The 23,853-nt window shown below is 43.2% G+C and overlaps 1 protein-coding gene across 3 annotated transcripts in view; it reads right to left on the bottom strand.

Moving 5' to 3' along the window:
* LOC148020723 (Tetratricopeptide repeat (TPR)-like superfamily protein) overlaps positions 1–23,853 on the bottom strand; it is a 232,694-nt gene that overhangs the window by 172,633 nt on the left and 36,208 nt on the right. For all 3 annotated transcript variants that reach the window (XM_087698546.1, XM_087698545.1, XM_087698547.1), the window contains exon 5: positions 3,174–3,287. In XM_087698546.1, coding sequence (XP_087554672.1) covers positions 3,174–3,287 — 114 coding nt within the window. The remainder of the gene's footprint in view (positions 1–3,173; positions 3,288–23,853) is intronic.

The following is a 23,853-nucleotide window of genomic DNA, read 5'->3' as shown; positions in this document are numbered from 1 at the left end:
CTGCAGTGCGAGACTAGTGTACCTAGAAAAACTCCCTGCACATCGTGTCCCCCTTCCGCGCCCAGAAAGCTGCTGAGGTTCGGAAAGAGAACTCTAAGCGCCTGTTCTCTAGGCCGACAATGGTTGCTCGCACGCACACCTCTTGCGCGTGGAGGGTGGGATCCCCTGGTGCCTCTTGTAACAGTCTTTGCTTGGCTGCAAGGTCCCGCTGGAGTGCTCTCTCCTCCTCCTAGCTCTGCTGCTTGGCCTGTATAGATGTCTCTTGGCAGATTCTGCTCGACTTGGCTAGGACCTCTGCAATCTCCTCTGCTATCCGGTCCCTCCCACCCCACTCTGTGGTCCAAATCTGCTCTATCTATCTCGTCACCTCCTCCCTCCTATAGATCGAGTTAGAGATCCGACAGGAGCATGCGTCTAAGGCGGATGCTGGGAGATTAAGTGTCAGGAGAACCGGGCAATGATCGGACAACGTGGTGCCTGCCAACTGCTCAATTTGGCCTCCACGAGAGCCTCCCCACTCTCCCACATAGAACCTATCCAACCGCTCCAGCAAGACTCCTCCAAACCGCCTGTATCCCCAAGAGAAATCCAACGACCTCTCCCTCCTATGAAAAGCAGGGTCTCTCCAAGCGTCACATGCTCCTACTGCCAGCAGAAAGACTTCCCATGCCTCTTGCTCCTCCTTAGCCATGCCCTGGTAGTTTTTGCCTCTGTTGTGCTGGTCCTCCAAAGCCTCCAGGCTGTTGAAGTCTCCTCCAACAATCCAGAAGTCCACCTCTAGGAGTCCATTTGCAATCTCTACCCAGAACCCGCTGCGTGCCCTAACCTCCGTAGGGGCATAGACATTGAGGACTCCAAGGCATGAGTCCCCAATATCTAGTCTGATCCAAAGAACCCTCCCTGCCACTATCGTCCCATAGTCTCATACATAGGCAGTGAGACTCGGGCCAATAGAGGTGCATACGCCTCCACTCCTATCGTGGGCAACTATAGCGTGCTCCCAGTAAGTGTGTGAGCTGCCCAGAAGTACCTTCCCTACCCACTGGGCCTGGGTGGGGGTGAGCTTGTGCTCCTGTAGAAGTAAGATGTCGATCCGTCCGGCAAGGGCATGCTACAGCTCCTGCTGAACAATCAACTTCCTGGAACCACGTGCCCCACTGTAGTGGAGACTATTCGCATTCCAAGATGCAAGGTGTAGGCTCATGGGGAAACTTGTGACTGACCGAACAGGCATCTATTCGATGTGGAGGCAGCTGATGAGGAGAAGAAACTATGAGGCATGCAAGTACGCTTTGCCGCCGGTCTGGACGGTGAGCTCCAATTCCCCATGGTGGCCCTCGGCCGAACCATAGGGGTGATGGATGCTCGAGGTGCTACTATCAATGCATCTATCAGCCATGCTAAGAGTCGTGACTCTGTACACTGGTAGAATCGGGCCGTCTGTGCCAAGGGCCACTCGATCACATCCTTCCGAGCTCTCCACTGAAGAGGGGCTCAAAAGATAGTGAGGGACCTCGGCGCCAACCCACTAGTTAATGTCCATCATGCAGCTAGGCCACTGCTGTGCAAACAGTGCTAGTCCTTCTTCTCCCATCCACTGGGAGATGTGGTCCGCCACTTGACTCTTTAACTCCTCTTCTACCTGTGTAGTCGTCCACTCCCCTGAGTGAGAGGATTGAAGAAAAAAGGCATAGTTTGGTCCATCCGGTGGTGCTAGTAGATGGACCTTGCCCCTCCTTGACTTACGAACCACGAAGATCCCCACCTCTAGCAGCAGTGGGAACTCTCCGCGCTCTGCAACTCTCAAGTAGGACCATGGGCCACTGCGGAAGAACTCCTGTGGCAGCGACTGTGCCTGTCTCGGGAAAGTGTGATGGGCAGTAAGGGTGGATGAGCTGGTAACTGTATGGGAGGGGGAAGACTGCTGGTGCGAGGAGGATGTAGGCGTGTGTGGCTCATCACCACCTATGGGAGGATGGGGAGTGGGTCTAGGGGAGGTCACCTGAACCGGGTGCGGGTCAGGGGAAGTGCTCGGTAGGGGAGATGGTGGGGGGAAGGAAGATCGAGTGATGGTGGGATGGACGGCGGTGCATGGCGGGTGTGTGGGGGGGCTGGTGGCCCTGAAAAGGGGGGGCAGGGGTTGGCTTTTGCAATTCAATGAGTCCACCACATGGTGAACTGCCATGGCATCAGCCTTCAGGTTTGTCCTCATGCTGAAAATCGAATGTTATATCTACTTATCCCCAGCTCTAGCATTCAAATCTCCCACCAGCAGGTTGTCCTACCCTCTAGAGATAGGGAAGCTTCTTTCTGATTGGCAGCCTATGCAACGTCTGAGGTCTCAGTTCAAACTACCTTGCAGCCAGTATTTGCAGTTGTCATCTGTAGTTTTCTCCACAAGAATACACGTTTCCAGTTATTTTGTGAAGCTAGTCATGTGTGAAAGAAACTATGAAAATCCAAACCCTATGTTTGTTACAGGGCCTTCACCTTGTCAGCTCATATGTGCATACTGCTTCCCATGTGTGAAAGAAACTAAGTAAAAAGAAACCCTATGTTTGCTACAGGGCCTTCACCTTGTCAGCTCATTTGGGCATACTGCTTCCCATGCTGCTGTGCCCATGGAGGTCAAAGGAACCTATGTTTTAGTTCATATCATTGTGCTCGAGAACTTTGCTTTGGTTTCCTAGCTCCTAGCATGTTATTTTCTTTCCTTTCCACTAAGAAGTACAACATTCTTCCTTTCTTTTCCATAGGCATGCACAACCTTCTTTCTTTCTTTCTTCTGGGGTCCAGTCATGGGCACAACTTACCAGCTGATTCTTTTCAACTGAAAAGTTGTGAGCATGAAAGTTTTCTGTTACCAGTTTGTTAGCAGCTACTAGCATCATGCAGAAGTTGGTATGCTGCTCAACAGCAACAGCTTATTGGTTCAATATTGAGAACAAGACCTTAGTGAGCATTCACTCTACTTAGTGCCAGCTTGGAGAGAAAAAAAAACAAATGGACTTCACTAAGACAAGACGAAAAGGAAAATAAGTAACGTTTTTGAAGCTACAACTGTGTCAACCAATCAAGTCAAAGTTTTTCCCAAAGGCACAGCTGAACTTATACAGTGTTATGGAACTGGCAGTCCCTCAAACTGCTGACTTTTATTGCATTCAGGCACATACTTCATGAAGAGTGGGACAAAGTCTAGTCGCTTCCTCATATTTGTTGCATGCTTCTTCCAGGATTTGATCCTTAACAGAAGGACTTGATTCCTGGTCGATGTTGTCAGCACTTTCCTGAGAACACCAGTTAAACACATTAAATTAAAATATCTTATTGTCAACCACACAGCACCAGCAAGCCAAAAATATGTTATTTTCAAAAAGCCAATCCATAAGTTAACATGACATCTGCATAGTCACTCACATAATGTTTAACAAACATATGAGACACACAAGACTGTATCACAAAAAATCAAAATCCACCAAACAGTATAACCAATTTCAATGACATATAGATTCTTCAAATTTACTATAGTCAGCTTAATTGTTACCTTGGAGAGATGTCGGATAATAGTTGCCCAGGCCACCTTGGCCCGAGAGTCGCTGGACCCATCCAAGCCAGCCTAAAGAAAATTGCGCACGAGTCAGCAACACTGCACCATATAGGATAATAGTCGCCCATGCCACCTTGGCCCGAGAGTCCCTTGACCCATCCAAGCAAGCCCAAAGAAAATTCCGCACAAGGCAGCAAAGCTGCACCATACAAGATGAAGAGAACACTAGTAGGAAGTAATGTACCAAGCTGTCGCTAAGAGAACCTAGTTGACAACTAGTGCCCTGCCCACCAAGGAGAGGCAATTTGTGCTCCAGTAGGTCAGCTTCCTTCTGATGGAATCAAGTACTGGGAGAAACTGCTGGGCTGGTGGGGTAATGTCAAGGCCCACCTCAAAACCAAGGTAATAAAGAGTTGTCCCCTGCTCACCCATCTGAACCAGTGGATGCCCCACTCTGTGCTAGACTCTAGATCTGTCAGAAACCCAACTGAGTTCACCAATTGATCCTCGCCCTCGGAGCTGTGGAGAAAACCTCCAATACCAGTCTCAACCTCTCTAGCATCACCTCATCATCCTCCACATAGAGGGCTGAGTCATCTGCATACTCAGAGTCCACCAGCTCTGTCTTCTCTCTCACTAGAGGCCTGAGGCCACACAAGCCCATCACCCTAGAGCAGAGAAAGTAGGGCATTGCCTCTACAAAGAGTAGGAAGAGACAGGGGGCTAGAAAGCAGCCCTACCGGACCTACCTCTCCAAATAGAACTCCTCCCCCCTCCTGCCTCCTATGAGTACCCTACCGGTGGCTGACCTGTACAGGGCAAAAACCCCTCTAATCCACTCCTGGGGGAATCCCAATCATGCCATGGTACCTTCCAAGAAGTCCCAGTCGAGCATTCTCGAAGTCCAATAGAAGCAATGCCACCCTCTGGCTGCTATGTTTCACCCACTCAATGGCCTTAAAAAAGATAAAAACATTGTCCAGGATGCTCCTATCTTGGATGGAACCTGTTGGTGTGTCATGGATGATGATTGGGAGAATGGGGTGAAGCCTGCTGCCACTCATCTTGGTCAAGGCCTTATAGGCTACTAACAACAAGGTAATTGGCTGCCATTGGGACAGCTCAGAGCAGTCTCCCCCTTTGGGGAGGAGACTAACTAATCCTACTAATAGGCTACCCGGCATCCGGCCTCTATATAAAAATCTCCTAAAAAGCTTGCCGCAGTGGTGAAGAAGGCTCTAGGCAGCCCATCCTCTCCAACACATTTTTGCCCATCCTATGTGTTGAACACCTCAGCCAATTCCTTCTCCATGAATGGCTCATTTGTCCTATCACCTCAATAACAAGGGGCATGACACACTCCCATACCAACTATCTACATTAGAGCCACCTCTCTGATGCTGCCTTCTGCTGAAAAAGCTATATGTAGAAAATCGTAGTGATCTCCATCACCTCCTCCGAGCAAGAGCAAACCCTCCCATGCTAGTCGTGGAGACTCCAAATCTGGTCTCACAAGATGCAAGGAGGGTAAGCCTGGAGGGCCGCCCACGCTCTAAGCTCCTACATGTACAAGGTGGGATCTTGAGGTGCCTCTTGGAGCAATCTCTAAATGGCTGCAAGGTCTCTCCGAAGTGCACTCTCCTCCTCCCAGCATTGTTGTTGAGTCTAACAAGCTTCCTCCTAGCAAAACCTACTCGGCTCCCCTAGAGCCTTTGCTACCTTCTCTGTGATTTGGTTGCCCCTCTCTGGTCTATAGTTGCTCAATCTGCCTCCTCACCTCCTGTCCAGAGGTTGAATCTGAGATGCGGCAGGAGTGAGTATCCAATGCTAAAGCAAGGACCTTCAATGTGAGTAGCACCAAACACTGATCCGAGAGGGTGGTCACAGCCACCGCCCAACCTGCCCTCCTCTAGAGCACCCTGACACCCCAACATAAAACTTGTCCAACCACACTAAAGGATGCCACCCAACCATCTATAAGCCCTAGAGAACTCCAATGTACCATCTCGCCTGTGGAAGACGCGGTCGCTCCAAGCATCTTGTCACTAAATTGATTGCTTATTACACATTCTCTATTTTATAAAAAAATTATGTCAATAAATTAAAGACTCACTTTTCTTTAAGTATTGATAATGATCTAGCATGGCCGTGAGACCATTTAGAGACCAATATTCCTAGTGCATCACTTACTGGGGTGATCAGAGCATTATGACGGGAATATCTAGTATAGGTAGTACAAGTTATGAAGGGAGAAAGAAGTGTCTGCCAAGTGTAAGAGTGTACACAAAAACCGAGGAGTTACACATAAATTAAGATGGATTAAGTTCTAAGAATAGGAAGTGCATTAGCATTGTGTATATGTATTTATGTGTGCATCCGCGGACGCCTGGGAACGTTTACTTATGTGTAATGAGCATTGCATTCATTTGGGGTCATCCTCTCCCTTACAAGTCAAGGTTTAAGGTCTTTTATTTCATTAAGAAAGACAAGAGAGGTAATTCTCTCACTAAGAAAAACAAGAGATGTGATCCTCTGAAAGTGAGGAGAGAAGTGATTTTCTCTTTCTAAGGTCTAAAAAGACACAAGCTTTTGTGTGGAAGTCAATCTTAAGGTTGAGGCCCAAGGCAATTTAATGAACTCTCCTTAAGGTGGTTGCATGGACCACAAGTTAAGAGTACAGTTTGAGAAGCTGTTCTTTTTAAAAAAGACATGGTGAATCCATTTTTAAAATATCTCAAGATAAAAAGGCGATCTCTAAAAACGGGCCGCGTGGGTTATCGGAAACAACAAGATCTACAACTTTTGTGCGGGACGTTTTTTTCATCCAAGCAACACACAGAGAGATATCTCGAAATTGGTGCTACATAGTAGATCCTGAAACACAACCACATCTTGTATGAAGATCAACTCAAGTCTCTCTCCAAGAAAAGAAGCACTTGAAAGCCTATAAAAGAGGAGGCTCTCCTTGGGTGTGAGGAAGGTGAAGGAAGCATCACTTTGCATGCATCCAAGAGGAGAAGAGAAGGTGCAAGTGCTACAAAAGCTTTGCTGAAATCAAGTTCCAAGAGGAGAAGAGAAGGTGCAAGTGTTGCGGAAGCTCTACTGAAATCAAGCGCCAAGAGAAAAGCCCTACACATATTATGTAGGAGAGAAGGAGACTCAAGAAGGATCAAAAGGTGCCAACTTCCAAGTTGTGCAAGTGTTAGCCAATTGTATACCGTGCAAGGAACTGTGATCTTGTTTCCAAGATCTATAAGTAAGAACTGGTTTATGTGTAACAGAGGAGCTTGCCCTTGTCAAAAATATAACTCCACAAGGGGGGGGGCGGAGATGGGGCTGGCCCATCTTCCAATGCCTAGTGTGATGTCAATCTCTCTCTCTCTCTCTCTCTCTCTCTCTCTCTCTCTCTCTCTCTCTCTCTACAACTTTCTTTTCTCTCATCTGTTCTCTCTCTGCGCCAACATAATATTCACCATATATATTTCAAGTATATAAGAAAGTCGAGCATGTATCTCGAACCTTGTAACACATCTTGTGTGCCCATTACAAGAAGGAAGACCTCCCAAGCCTTGTGCTCCTCCCATGCCTTATGCTCCTCCACCATGCCTTGGAATTCCCTACCACCGCCCTACTAATCCTCTAGGGTCTCTAGGTTTTTAAAGTCACCTCCAACAATCCAAGAGTCAACCATGGGCAGCCCTGCTACAACCTCCATCCCAAGGGTGGTGTGTGCGCAAACCTCCATACTCCATGGAATTTATGGGGAAGCTGCCAACAAGCTCCAAAGCTGCCTCTACCGAAGTGAGACGTACCATAAAGATACCCTAACCTATCAGTATCACTTCTGCGACCTGCACATAACAATGGGCAAGGTAGAAAGGAGCCAATCATAGAGTTGCACCCTAGATGGAGTGCCCAACAACCTTACCAAAGATCGTGGTCTTCTCTAGATCCCTTTTTATCATGCAAACAGACAAGAGCAGCTCCTCCGTGAGGTGACGTGAAAGGTGTGTAACTAGGGGACACTCATAGAGTGCTCTAGTATCAGACGAGGGGTTTCTATTGTGGGTCTTCACATCATAGGGGACCGTCCGAGAAAGCTATTGTTTACCTGAGGAGGAAGGCTACCTCAAGGGAAGGAGGCAGCAACAAGTAATTCAGATTTGCTGACCTGTGATTTTTTCTTTGGGTTGGGGGGGGGGGAGAGGGGGGGTTGTGTATGTGGGGACACAGTGTGGTGGCAATGTGAAGAAAAAAAGGGGATGGCACAGGGCAGCCAAATGGCCTAGTGGCCTACTTGAGGAGCAGGAACTTGTGGAGGGGGGCAGGTGAGCACACAGAAGGGGGAGGCAATGGCTGCCAGAGTAGTGTGAGAGAGGGGTGATCATGAATGCCAAGCCAGAGAGCTTTGGGGGGAGGGTGGCATGGCAGGGGGAGCAAGTAACCTGGTGATTGCAAGGAAGTAGCAGCAAACTCAAAGGGGAGCAACGTGTTTCACCCATAGCTCACACGATAGAGCTAATCCCCTTTGAGAAAACATCCCAAAAGCCAGAAGAATTTGCCAAATGCTTGAGCTAGAAATTGGGCATGCCATACACACATACTCATTCCTTTGAGGTGGGACACCTTGGGGTAACCATGGGCTTGAGCTTTTCTTCCAATCCCTTCTTGGTTTCAGTTTTGGACCTGAGAAGGGGTGTTGAGCTAAAAATGCATTATCAATTGATTAGCTCTTTAAAACAAACCCAAAACATATAAATTACCGAAAGTTTCATTAAACGGTTCAGTGTCCCAAAGAGTTTATGTGTCCTATAAGCAAAACCCTAATTTGGGAGAATCCTTCAACATCTATAAATAGACAAGCTGCCCACCATTCAGTCTATCCTTCTGTTCAAGCTTCTCACTCCTCTATACAGAGTTCAGCCATCAGCCACCACCAACAAGCTATCTAGCCCTGGGCGACTACAGCCCTTCCTCCTCCTATACCTGACGACCTGCCTACAACTGCCACCCTACCACATGGAGTCTTCAGCCTGTTGTGTTTGCTGTCTACTTGCAGCCGCCAACAATCCACATCGTCTTCTCAGCTATCTGCCCTACATTTACATGCCCTAGAGCCAATCAACACGTTGTTCTGTAATCAGCCTTCCTCCTCAGATAGGATGATAAATAACCTGATTAAGCACTATTTACAACAATTAACAAATTCACAAAATTGAAATGCACACTTTACCATATAATCTTAGACATTAGACACCCTATTGGCCCCAACATTGGAGCCCCTTTCGGTATTTTTTTAACTTAATTGAAGAAGAAGTAGATGTACAATGGGATTCTCCCAATCTCTTTCCGTATTCCAACTTCCCTTGCTATCCAAAATGACTAACAAGTCTTCAATCTGATTCGTCCCTTGATTCGGGCAATCAACTAGCCTTCACCCACTTTGATAGAGATGGAAAATGCCCCAAATTCATTAATTTGTTGGTCCCTCCACTTGAATTTGACTAAAAAACAACTTCAACTCTCTTGAATCCAAGTCTTGGAGATTCCAATTTCTAGCACACTTCCCAAGGCTGTTGCTAAACCCTAATTTTTGTTGCAAATTAGGGTTTATAGCAGAGAAATCTGAAATTTCTCAGCCTCTGGTAATCTCAATGCTATAATCTTTGAAGCGAAGCTGTAGAAAGGCTAGGAGATGAGAGAGAATGTTGAGAAGAGAGAAAATTCAAACTCTCTTCACAAAGAACTAAAGAAAATCTGCCATTTACTACTGCTACACTATCTCAACAGCTTGTAGATGCAAAGAACCGAAAAAAATCGATCATTTACTACTGATGCCCTGTCTCAACAGCTTGTAGATGCTGTCATCTGCTGTTGATTGGTCTTCTCCTACCCCTGGCTGCCTCAGAAGGTCCTCCAATGGCTGCAAATCAAATCAACAACATTTCCCTCTCTCTTGCACGCTAAATACGCTAAAATGCCTCTCTCCAGCCTCTAAAGACGTTTTTTTAGCTTTGCATGGGCATTTTTGACAAATGGCAGCCTTCCCAAACAGTTTTTCCAACATTATCCATAATTAAATGTTATTTTCAATCTTTAAACACTGAAAATTAATCTAATAATTATTTCAGTGTCCTGAAAAATAATCTGACTGACTAATAATTAAATTGGCTAGGCAACTTCCATTCCCGCGTGTCTCTGCGCCATCTTTGACCATTAGATTGGCATTAGAAATCATTAAACGCCATTTCTCTAGTATCACCAACAACTAACACTTATAGCTACATGAATGACCTAGGCCAACAACCAGCATCAAATACCACGAAGTATCTGTGCGGCATAACTTGTAGCAACTTTTACCTTTGACATCCTGTGATTTCCTTGGGTCGTCCGGGGCTCGTAAATTTACTCTAACCCTAGTTATACCTCACATGTGTAACATTTACTTAACCATGTGGTTAAAAATTAATCCACATGTTAAGTGAGATTTAAAATATACATGTCCTCATAATAGCCCTCCCCCTTAAAATCCTTACAATCATCCTCAATTGCACTGCCAGATGCATCAAAAGCAAAATAGTGAACTGGAATTTCCACAAGGCATCATAGTTAACACAACATTGCGCACTATTGCTCAACCATTCCATATGCCCAACACATACTGAAAATTACCAACCAATCATAACATAACATAAGACTTACAAAGATTGACGCAAAACTGATCCCAAAAGTAACCATAAATGGTTCTCAAGCTGATCAAAAACTGAGCTGGAACTAATCAGAATTTTGTCTTAAAATTGAGATAAAATTAATGTCAATTTGATCATAAGCTGATACAAAAGTATAGTTCTAGTGCCCAGGTGAAACTCAGACTCATCTGCCTACATCTCACAATGACTAGTACACTAAGTAGTGACTTCATGGCAAACATACTGCCAGCACAGTACCTTGGATGCATGCTGAATACATCCGAGATCCACTACATAATACGAGAGCTGTCCATTACTGGAGGAGTCAAAGTGCTACCTCCCCCTTGAGCATCAAGCAATACTTTGGACTCTGCTCTATAGAACCTGACGAAGCCCAAACTAAAGTCGACTCTAACTGAAAGGCATCTAGGTACAGTTACAACAACTGAGGATGGTTTGCCAAGTCATCCTCTTCCATCCATTTGGCATCCATTGGTGAATAATTCTAAAATTTCACCAAGTATCTCCTAGAAATTTTACCTTTGACTTTTCTTTCCTTATGTATCAAAATCTGCTCAAGTACCAAAATCTCATTCAGCTCCTCAATCTCAGACTGAATTTCAGCACACATTCTCTAGCACATCACCATAAAAAGGCCTCCACATACTGACATGAAAGGCATTGTGTATCTACCAATGTGGAGGCAATTTCAGCCAATATGCCACATCGTTGATATTCTCTAACACGTGGAAGGGCCCATAGTATCTCATACTCAACTTCGGATGCAATCTTTCTCTTTCTTTCATCTTTTTTAGCCTTGCCTTTTCAAAACATAGCAATACATAATCACCCCCTACAAACTGCAAAGCACGTCTGTGGTGATCAACTGCCCTCTTTTGCTTTTCTTGCGAAATTTGAAGTGCATATTTTATCTTTGCATAGGCTACATCCAAGTTTTCCACATAACAATCAGCCTCAAAGATCTTATCCTTAGTTTGCTAAATAGGTGATACCTTCTTGCCAATCTCAATCACCTCAAATGGAGCTTTGCCCATAGAACTATGCACTGTGTTGCAAGCAAACTCAACCAAGGGCAAATACTGCTCCCATTGTGTCTCGTGTTCTAAAACATAGCATCTCAAAATATCTAATACTGTGGAATTTTCTTCCTCAAAGATGATGAGAATTTCAGCATGGTACCCATATTCTCAAACAACCCCTTCCAAATTAAACTGGTCATCTAGGGGTCTCCATCACTAATGATCAACTCTAGCATACCATGATACTTAAAGGTGTGCTGCAAAAACAATCGTGCCATATGATTAGTCTTTATTTTCTTCCTCACCGGAATGAAATGGGTTTGTTTGCTAAACTTGCAAATGATAGTCCATATCCCATCATTCCATGTAGGTGTCTTAGGAAGCTCAAAAATAAAGTCCATTGCAATGCTCTGCCAAGGCCTATCTAGAATAGGCAAGGGCTGCAAAAACCCAACATATTTTGCCTATCATGCTTTACCTTCTGGCGTACGATGCATCTCTTAACAAACTATTCTACATTGTGTCTCAAAGCTGGCCAATAAAAGAAATGTTCCACTACCTTGACCATGGCATCAATACCTCTATGTCCTACATACGGAGGAGCATGAGTTTTAGTGATAACTCTAGGCCTTAATTGCTTTGTGACACGCAGTCATCTATGCATCATCAGAAATCCATCTATTAGCACACAAAGTGTTCATGCTTTTAGCCATTGCAAAGCCGATCATAAACATTAGCAAAGTCCAAATAAGTAACATATTTCTCTTTCATGGCATCCAACTCAGCGTGATAAACCATGTTGATGGCTAAAATTTGTGGCTTATGTGACAATGCATCAGCCACAACATTCTTTATCAATATGTACAATCTAAAAATGAAACATAGAGAGAAAATTTGCCCATCTCATGTGCTTCTCTAACAACTTTGTCTACGTTAGAAAATACCTCAAATTTTGTTGATCTCTTTGCACTGTAAAATCAGTCCCCCAACAAATAATGTTTCCACGTAGGCAGTGCATGAATTGCAGCCAAGAGTTGTTTCTCATAGACCTGCAAATTCTTTTCTACATCGTGGAGAATTCGGCTTTCATAACCCGCAACTCGGCCATCCTGCATAAGAATAGCCCCAATGCCATTACCACATGCATCATATTGAACTATGAATAACTTTCTTAGAAACGGCAACACAAACACAAGATCTGAAGTCATCTTTTCCTTCAACTTTTCAAATGCTGAAATTTCCACTATTATCCATCTAAATGGCACATCCTTCTTCTACAAGGCATGCAATGGAGATGCAATTTTAGCAAACCCGCATACATACTTCTTGTAGTAGAAACATAAACCCAAGAAGCAGCGGATCTCATGCACATTCCCTTTCAAGAAAGTGACTGCCTTTCAAATTTTCGAGGACTCGATGTAGTTCCCCCTTCAATAGGCTGCATCAAACTACATCGGGCCTTGCACACCATGCATTGATTGCTGAATACCATAGGGATTTGTACCATACATTCCTGTATGCAGTCCTTGTCCAACCATAGCATGAAAAATCGTGCTTCCACCAAAATATCCTACCTGCCCCATCATAGCATGCATGCCCGGTTGTCCAAAATCCATTGTATTGGCACTTCCGTGATGGCCTTGCATTTGCATTCCTTGCCCTATAGGTACCAACTATTTCATTAGCATCTTTGGGAGCTTCAAATGAAGAGTTTGGCATCATCTTCAGTGCATCTTGCTGTCCCGAAGGTGTAAAAGACGTCTTCTTCTTCTTGCCTTTGATGTCCTTCTTTGGAGCATTCAAACATCACGAAAATTGAGGATCCTTTGTCAATTCAACAAAGAGATTTGATGTTGTCCTCATCCGATTCTTAAATTGGTCATCAAATTCCTTTTCACTTTGCTGCTCGTCAACCTCCTTATGCCCTAAAGGCCATGCATCTTGCCCAACAGCAACATTTTCAGCTTGTTGTCCATGGTCTAAGCCTTGTCCAAGGTCAAACATTGCATTTCCTTCATTCCCATGTGAATGTTCATACTAAGAGGCATCATCACTGCTTCAATCCATCTCACTATATGAAGACATATTACTGTAATTTCTCAGCTGAGAGTAAAAATCAGCACTAGCACAAAGCTTTGGCTTGCAATCAGATACCTCGAGCCCACCAAATCAAGGGATTAAGTGGTAATCCCAACAATGGAACCATGAAACCAGCCTTCCTCCTTAAATAGGATGGTAAATAACCTAATTAAGCACTATTTACAACAATTAACAAATTCACAATACTGAAATGCACACTTTACCATATAATCTTGGACATTGGACACCTTGTTGGCCCCAACACTAGCGCCCCTTTCGGTATTTATTTAACTTAATTGAAGAAGAAGTAGATATACAATGCAATTCTCCCAATCCCTTTCCATATTCCAACTTTCCTTACTGTCCAAAATGGCCAACAAGTCTTCAATCTGATTTGTCCCTTGGTTCAGGCAGTCAATTAGCCTTCACCCGCTTTGATGGAGATGGAAAATGCCCCAAATTCATTGATTGTTGGTCCCTCCACTTGAATTTGACTAAAAAAATAGCTTCAGCCCTCTTGAATGCAAGTCTTGGGGATTCCAATTTTTGACACACTTCCCGAGGCTATTGCTAAACCCTAATTTTTTGCTGCAAATTAAGGTTTACAGCAGAGAAATCTGAAATTTCTCAACCTCTAGTAATCTCAATGCTGTAATCTTTCAAGGAAGGTTATAGAAAGGCTAGGAGATAAGAGAAAATGCTGAGGAGGGAGAAAATTCAGACTTTCTTTGCAAAAAATTAAAGAAAATTTGCCATTTACTGCTGCTGCACTGTCTCAACAACTTGTAGATGCAAAGAGCTGAAGAAAATTAGTCATTTACTGCTGATGCCTTGTCTCAACAGCCTGTAGATGCTGTCATCTACTATTGATTGGATTTCTCCTACCCTTGGCTGCCTCAAAAGGTCCTCCAATGGCTGCAAATCAGACCAGTACCATCTCCTCCCTCTCTCTTGTAGGCTAAATACACTAAAATGCCTCTCTCTAGAATTTAAAGACGTTTTTTTAGTCTTGCATGGGCATTTTGACAAGTGATAGCCTTCCCAAATGGTTTTTCCAACATTATCTATAATTAAATATTATTTTCAATCTTTAAATACTGAAAATTAATCTAATAATTAATTCAGTGCCATGAAAAATAATCTGACTAGGTAATAATTAAATTGGCTAGGCAACTTCCATTCCCGAGTGTCTCTGCACCATCTTTAACCATTAGATTGGCGTTAGAAACCATTAAACGCTACTTCTCTAGTGTCACCAACAAACACTTATGGCCACATGAATGACCTAGGTCAACAACTAGTACCAAATACCACCAAGTACCTGTGCGGCATAACTTATAATAACCTTTGCATTTAACATCCCGTGATTTCATCGGATCCCAAGCTCATAAATTTACTCCAACCCCAGTTATACCTCACATGTGCAACATTTATTAACCATGTGGTTAAAAATTAATCCACATGTTAAGTGAGGTTTCAAAAATACATGTCCTCATGAGAGTTGCCCCTTCTGGCATCCATTGCAGACTCTTTTGCTGTCCAACCGACTGCCCTACAGCAATACACTCCATTCCAGTCATCCTCTAATTGTCCTCAACCTCGAGTGATCAATTCTCAGCTCTAATGGGCAATTATAGCACTCGGGATCAGTCTCCAATGGATGTCACTCTCTGACACGATTCAGCTCTACCCTTGAGCATTTCGTGCATTCTTACGTTCATTTATTGCATTGATATATTTTTTTCAGAATTTCTCTTCTCTTTGTTTGTATTTGTGTTTTTTGCATTTTGAGTTTTGTGTTTATTGCGTTGTTGTCTGAGTTATTGTGTTTTACTCATGGTCATATATCCTATGTTTATCTCTATGCAAACCCTCGCATATCTTCACACTTTCCACAATGCTAGGAGGCTTTTTTGGATCCCTCGAGAATATCGCAATTTGTGGGATCTACTTTTGATGGTATTGCAGCCTAGAGGGCCCTTCCCTACTCTCAATTCTAATCGTCTATAGTAAGATTAGGATCTTGCAGCATGACTCCATCTTGAAAAGGCTTCGGATAACCAAGTGTATCACCTTATGACTAAGGACCACCAATGGCTGATTACTACGGCTAATACTGTTTGGGGCTTATATAAATCTCAAGTTTGGTGGAAAATGACTAACATGGAGGATTGGCTCAACAAGACTCCATATAAACGTAAAGTTTTTCTCTCGCATGTGATGGTTGGTAGCTTTCCCTTGCCTCGACACTTTCAAAACGCCAAATCTCCAATGGCAATGGCTTTTTCTGTCTCATCAATGTGAAATCATCTCGCCATCAATTTCTTTTATGCCCTTTGGCCCGAAAAATCTTGACCCTTTTGTCTGATATTTGGAGGATTGTGGTTGGCACGTCACTGCACCCTTTTGATTGGGTCTTAGCCATGCCCAAATACCCCACTCCAACACAACCATATATGAATATTTTGTTTCCTTTTCTCTAAGTTTGGGACTGTTGGCATGATTGGTCACTTGAAATGCTTTTGTTTTTGTTCAAAGACATGTTGCTAGACTAAAGGGTCTCCCACATTGGTAGCTAGAACTTATTCAACACACTGATTTTCTTTCTATGAGGACTTGGTTCCTTGGCATATAGCAATTTCTGTTGCTTTCCGTGACTTTTGTACTCTTTTAGTCATGTGACTTTTGTACTCTTTTAGACATTTGATATAATATAATTACTCATTACGAGAAAAGAGAGAGAGGGAAAGAGTGTGTGTGTTACACCCTTGGACATCCAGATGGGTGATAGTAGCATTGGTCATAGTGGTCATAAAGTGTAGAGTTTGAGAGAGAGACTCTCTATGTGTGTTACATCCTTGGATATCTAGCTAAGCACTAGTAGCATTGGTCATAGTGTTCACTTTATGACCACTGGGACCAATGCTATCAATGCCCATCTAGGTGTCTATGACCTCTATGACCAATGCTACAAGCACCCATCTAGATGTCCAAGGATATGGCACACAAATTAATTTCTATTGAGATCAAAAACAGCCTATTAGACATAACCTTGTTTAATTATAATTGTCACTAGATGTCAAAGTATGACCCGCGATATGATCATCACTCATATACAATGCAAAGCAAAAGAATATAAAGTGGTGACTATAGAGACACAACCAAAAGATGGGATGGGTGTATGGAATTGTACATGGCTAGCTAGGTGACTGAATAATGCTACACAATTGTGACAAGGTCACAATCGGTGGGTATAGCATGTACACCCCTGACGAGATAGTGTGGGGATATGGACCAATCCCTCAACTCTGTAAGATACTACTCTTATCGCCCATAGATCCTCGCATCTGCATCACCTTTAGGTAAAGGACAAGTCAACTAAAAGAAAGGAAAGAAGTCCAAGAAATCGAACTCATCTTCAAACTTTGATAATAGATATAGATTCATAGGGGAAACACAAAGGATATACCAACTATCCAAACCTCATACCTTGAGAAAAAGTGCTAGAAGAAATACCCTTACCTTCCTCTAAGAGGTAAGGATGAAATCACATCATCGGAGCCTCCCTCTACCTATACTTCTCAATCTAGACCTATTGTTTCTCATGACTCAATATAGCTTCACATCCATGAGATAAAGGAGACTTACTTCGTTGTATCGTCCTATAGGAAGCCTTGGCTCATCAATACATGTTGCCACTAGACTCGGACAAGGTTCCATGCTACTCGATGTTGCAAAATATCTATTGGTATTGAGTAAGTTGCCATGAGTACTAGATGCGTGTGCCATGCTCCAATACAATCCAGAGTTCTACAATTGGCTTGAGGAGACTAGCTCTAGGATCTGTTGGGTTTGACTCACGCCTACGCTCACAGAGGAGTGCTGGTGATCTTCAGTAGAACACTGGGGCACTTTTTACTCTTCGTACGAGAGGTTTTTTTCCCCAGATTTATTCTCTTTATCTTATGTGCCTATGTTACACAATTTTGGGCACTTTTTGTGTTCAAGGTAAATCTTTTTACCCTTCAAATTCTTTTTTATAAGAAGGCCCTTTTGCTATCCATGTCCTCAAATTTCAACATGAGGATCATCAAGGTAAATCTTTTTACCCTTCAAATTCTTTTTTATAAGAAGGCCCTTTTGCTATCCATGTCCTCAAATTTCAACATGAGGATCCGACCTCTTTTGTCACTTGGATCACCCACCCTCCAAGCATCCATAATGCGTGCCTCATTCGCACATCTTAGCGCAAAGTGTTTTAGCATCCTCTAGGGGGGTTCCTTTTTTAACCCACCCCACCACACGAACACATAAATCACAAAGTTTCCTTTTTGCTTCCTCTTCTAGGGTTGCGTTCATCATTTCTACTTTGTTTTAAGGCATCCCTTTGTTTCTTTTGACTACCTCAATCCATTGTGCATTTTCTTTCATGTATGCTCGACATTTTCTACTTTTTTCTAAGCTCCCTCTACCACATGCACCCATGTGTGCATGTCCTTTTTTAAACTTTCCACTCTTTCTTTAATTCCGGTGCAACTAGCAATGTTGTTTGTGCATCCATCATTGACTTGTGTGTCGCTAATTCTTTCCTACATGCCTCTAACTACCCTTTCAGCTCAGCAATCTCCATATCCTTGGCTACTATGCGCACATTTGTATCAGATTTCAATGCATCCATATCTACTTTCCAGGCATCACTTACTTTGTTCAAGTTATCTATCATATCAACCTACAGGTCAGCCTTGATTTCCTTGTATTTTGCATCATCCCAACCATTAATGCATGATTTCCTATTTGCATCTATGGTAGCACTTAGTTCCCGTTTGAATGTCTCTTGCAATTTGTTATATATGTCTTTTTTTCCCCAGTTTCATGCATTGCATTCATGTCACTTACCTTGTCAATCATTGGCGTACATATTGCTACAATCTCATCTCTTATGAGGGCTTTCACGTCATCCAAACCGTGTGTTGCAATCTGCCTTTGCATCTTTGTCCATTGCTTAGCATCTGTGGGAGTGTTTAGCTGGAGTCTTGTACCGCCCCTCTGATGCAGTGCCTCCTGCTGTCAGCCCAATTGGTTGTGTCAAGTTCAGTCTCATGTCCACCGGTTTCTCTTTCAGTAGTCTCTACCATCTAGCAATCTAAGACATCCACTCGATGCCAAGCAAGCAAGCCCCCTGCTTGTTTGATCGATGAGCAACCCCTTGCTGGGAACAGACTCACTGCCGGTCAGTCAGCACATTGCTCATGACAGGTATTTGTGTCAATACATCCCAATCAGTCAATCCATCACTGAACTGTCATTGTAGCACAACATGTGAATGTGTCTGCAACATAAAATGTGGCTATAGCATAAACTATCATTGTGACATAAGCAATCACTGCAGCATTCAAAGTATCATGGCAGTATTCTTGCCTTTCACACTGCAGACATTCCCGTCAATCACTGCAGGTACATCCCATTGTCACTAGAGACAAAAATGTAAGGTCCGCTACTATTCATTGCAGGTACATCATAACTGTCGCATTATTCCAGCAGAGCTTGCTGTCGCAGAGCATTACAGCATTGCTATCGTAGAGCATTACAACATTACAGGTTACTGTTGCATGCATTACTGCCGCATAGCATTCGTTCAAACCAACGAGCTCATTCATCAGCTCATTCGTTTAGACCAGCGAGCTCATACATTCATACCAGAGACACACACGCGCGCACACACACACACACAGAGGACGTAAACTTGTACCTTTTTTTCGTAATTAATACAATTACCTTTTACGAGAAAGAAAAAGAGAGAGAGAGAGAGGACCCATTAACTCGATTGTGTCAGCAAGTGTGGAACTCGGGTATGATGCCTTCAGATTGGAAGATTGCAGTCATCAGGTTGTTGCCCAAAGTTCCCTCTCCGTCCTCTTTGAAACAATGGAGACCCATTTCAGTTATGGGATCATTATATCAAATCTTCTCCAAGATCATTGCCAACAGATTGCAGAAAGCATTTCCGCATCTCATTCATCCACATCAATACAGTTTCATTAAAGGTCGGAATATAATGCACAACATTTTGAATGTCCAGTTGGGAATCGATTATGCCAAAGCTTCTAGCCAGCACGTTGTTATGCTTCAGTTGGATATTGAGAAGGCATTTGATCATGCCTGTTGGTCATTTTTGCGGTAATTAATGTCTACAATGGGTTTTGGCCCCCGTATGATTTCTCTAGTTGATACCATCAGTCACGGTGTTGTGGCCCATATTGCTCTTAATGGAGGGATTACGGAGGAAATCGCCTTATCTCGGTCTCTTCGGCAAGGCTGTCCACTCAGCCCCTTGTTGTTTGCTTTGGTAACTCACCCGATGCTCTCATTATTGGATAAGTTGGCAGGTCAAGGTGAGATAGTTGGCTTATCTCTTCCTGGCGGTGATCAGTTGGTGGGCCAATCTTTGGCAGATGATTCTTTTATGTTCCTCAAGGAGGATCCTATTAATGTCAATCGGGCAATGGTGGCCCGGAATCTTTTTGCTTTGGCATCAAGTCTTCACATTAATACTCAGAAATCCACCCTTCTCTCCTGTGCAGAGAATGATCTGCAGGCCTTGGGATGGAATGGAATTGTGATCCCGAGGGGCAATATTACTAGACACCTGGGATATTCTATTGGTGTGGAGGTTGCTCCCCATGCTTTGTTGGATTGGATGGCATCCCGAATCCATGACAGGGCCATGTACTGGAAATCTCGGAGTTGGCCTCTTCATGTTAGGCTAAAAGTGGCTCAATGCATCATGATGAGTATGATTTCATTCTTTCTACCATTGTTGCCTTGGACTAAGAAGTCCCTTTTGAAATTGGTCCAACCTATCAGAGTTATGTTGTGGAAAAAGAAAGGAAATCGTTTCGGGCAGGTATGGATCTCCTCGCAGCATGTGACCACTCCGAAAAGAATAGGGGGTGCAGCTTTGTTGGATGTTAATTTGCATATGGCCACTTTGAGGCTGTCCCTTTTGCAGAGTCTATGTATTCAATGTCATCCTTCGTCAAATATTGCCAAATTCTTCATAGAAAAAACTGGCATCTCTCATGGAAGCATGGTTATTCATGCTTCCTCCTGGCATGCGCTTAATTCTACAAGGCCCATAAAGGTCTCCTAGTCTTTTCTCCTTTCTCATTTAATTGCTTACTGGTAAGAGATGCTTCGTTTTGCTATCTGGCGTTCTCTGGATATTCGTAAGGAGAAAAATTCACTGCAAGGAGAAATACTCGCTTCCTCAAGGTTGTTGGATTGGCCACACAAAGATTTGCAACAAGATAAGTTTAATTAGATGGCTAGGTTAGGGTTGAAGATAGTTTGTGATGGGGTTATTCCTGGGCAACCCCGCCTTTATTCTTTTAGGCGTGTTCGTCAATACTTTAGGGCGCCTCGTAGATACAGGGACATTTGATCATCAATACAAGACTGTCTTCAGAGGTTCTCTCCTTTGCCTACATTACAACCATTGCATCCATGGCGTGACTGGAAGTTTGTGCTTCCTAATGACTTTCAGAAAAGCTCAGCGAATCAGATATGTCATCTGATGGTGGAAGCTAAAAGATGGGTCACGGGGAAGGTTAATAAGGTCTCGCATCTCAGGGATAGCAAAAAGAAGTGGCAGGACAGATTTATCCACCTTTGGAAGTCTAAGGTTCCGTATCAGGGTAAAGTGTTCATGTGGAGGCTGCTCATTGGGGGTCTTCCAACGGGAGAAGTGCTCCGTGCCCGAAATATCTCTGCAGGCCGCTGTGTTTTCTATACTACATGCGATGAGACATTGCTTCACCACTTTGTTTCTTGCCCTGTTACGAGACAGATCTGGAATTTCATTTCCCATGTGTGGTTCTCGGTGATCTAGCACTACATACTAGTTCGTTTGTGGATTATGGAAAATATGTCCGCTATGCCCTCTTTGTCTTCAGATTGTTCCTGCCTATTCCATTTTCTTAGATGGACAGCCCTGTGGCACATATGGCGTACTCGCAATGCCTTTACTTTTGATTCGGCATCGGGCATCCATGGGCATGTGGCCCGTGTACATGGATTGGTCTTATGGCAAATCACTTCTATGATGTCAGCAGACCTGGTCCTTTCGGACATTGTTGTTCCCTGGCTGGCGATTGTTCGCTCTACTCCAACTGTTCTTTCTGTCTGATTTATTAGAATTGCTTATGTAATAGGTTGTTTTGAGAGCCTGCTCACATCTTGTAAATTTCTACAGTGACAGTGTGAGAGAGATTGAGCATGTTGACCTGATGGTCTGATGTAATAGCATGTAAGAGATACAATGAGAATGTTGACCTGATGGTCTCATGTAAATATTTACTACTTAATTCAATTATCTTCACGAAAAAAAAGAGAGAGACAGAGAGAGAGAGAGAAAGAAAGAAAGATATATTAACGTCTACATAAGGCCAATGTGACCTATGAGAGAGGGAGGGGAGGGAGGGAGGGAGGGAGAGGAAGAGAATTGAGTGATGGGCTGAGAGAGAGAAAGCAGCTTAGCCATCAGGGACAACAAAGAGACCTCATCTACAACGCTTTCTAGGGCTAGAATATTAGGTTATTGTTGTGCAAGCATTTCTCTCAGGAGAAAGTCAAAGAAGTTCCTCTAATTTACTTCTGCTCATCTATTCTCCCTCATCAGATTTGAATTTTCTTAGCCCTAATTTGTTGGTACAGCTCTGAATTTTTGCAACAATTAGGGTTTCTCAGCAATCTCAAGAACCGTGCCATCAAATCCCTACCAAGCAACAAGGGGATTCACTAGAAATCTGAGCAATTATAGTAATTTTAGAAGAACTTCTCATCTACAGCCAAAATGATTCATGTGCAAGTATAGAAGACCCAATTCATACCCATATGTGCTTTAAATCAAGGAGCAAATTTGGGGATTTGGATGCTGGTGATTGTTCTAGGGCTAGAAATGCAGAATTTTCTCTCTTGCTTCTTCTCTCTCATCTAGACTTAATGCATGTCCCATCTAGTGAAGAAAATTGGAGATTTGAGCCACAGATTTAAACATGATTGTGTTGTGGTTGCTGATTTGCTAATCTCAATTTGTAACCAGCAAGAATAAGCATTTGCATGGGAGCGTTGGAATGTATGCATGTGTGCCTCAATGGTTGAAGAAGGTTGCTAATGTAAATTCAGCTAGTGGAAAGCAAAACAAATGAGATTCTAGATCTATAGGTGGGCTGATTTGCATGCAAATCAAAAGGGGCAATTTGGGGTTTGATGTTGCCCATCAATGGAGTCCTACACATGAGTGTTCTTTACCAAATTTGTGCATTTTCCCTTGATTACTGGACAGATACTAGGCGGTGCTTGGTGTCAGTTTTGGCCTAGGGCATTTATTTGACAAATAAGTATCAACGGTGACACTAGGAACTATGCATTTAATTAATAAAGTAATGCCAGTTCAAGGGTCAATTCATGCATAGGACCACTTTGGATTCAAAATGGCCTAGCCAATTTAATTGTGGATAGGCACTGCTAATTTTCTAGGCAAGGACAAAGGGCTAAATTAATTTTGAGAATTATTCATTCTAAAAAATAAAATGCATTTAGAAGGCTGCCACTTGGCAAAACTTGGCCATGCAAGTGAGGGAAAGGCTATTAGAGGTTGATGGAACCGCATTTCAACATTGTGGAGGCTGGGAGAGGAGAAGAGGGAGCTATTGCTGCAATTTTCCATTCATTGGTAATCAGCCCAACCATTGGAGACTATTAGAGAGCTACAATTAGTTTATCAATAGACCAATGGAGGTAGGTGATAAACCTGGTAGGCTATCTATAGGTAGGTGACAACAAGTTTGGGGCCCACAGGGGGGCAAGCAACTGCATGTGAAGCTCCTATTGATGGTAGGTTGCAGTCATTTAGCCGTTTCCAGCAAAGCAGCAACAAATTTAAGCACTTACTCACGATACAAATTGAATATTTCTTTTCCCTAAGCTTTCTCTCTACTCTACCAGTAATCTGTCAATAGATTTCAGCCACTTTTAGACATAGCAGATTTCATGCATTTCAAACCCTAGTGTACAACAGTTGTATTTTTTCTATCGTAAACCCTAATCCACAGAGCAGAAATTAGGGTTTATCAGCCACGTAGGGTCCCATGCCAAGAAATTGAAGCCTTAGTACTTAAAATCAGCAGGTGCAATTCAAGGAATTACAACAAATTTCAAGAAGCCAGTCATCCCAATTAGATTTGGGGTTCATTTTGACTAGACAAGGATCAATAGGGGCCAATCCTGTTTTAAATCAAGGGAAATTTTCTAATAGCAAGAGACATTGGATAGTGAAGGAGATTGGAGCCGAATTTCAATGTACTTCATCCAATAGTAATAGAATCTAAACAAATACAAAAAGGGGCACCAATTTTGGGGCCAATCAAGAGTCTACTATCCAAGATTATTTGGTAACATTTACGTTCAATTTATGTGAATTTTATGCTTGCTAGTCATT

Source organism: Lygodium microphyllum, chromosome 18 (genome assembly GCF_053477565.2).
Source record: "Lygodium microphyllum isolate KBCC chromosome 18, Lygodium_microphyllum_v1.1.10, whole genome shotgun sequence".
Classification (NCBI taxonomy): Eukaryota; Viridiplantae; Streptophyta; class Polypodiopsida; order Schizaeales; family Lygodiaceae; genus Lygodium; species Lygodium microphyllum.
The sequence above is the reverse complement of the archived record's forward strand: the minus strand, read 5'-3'. Positions and strand labels throughout refer to the sequence as shown.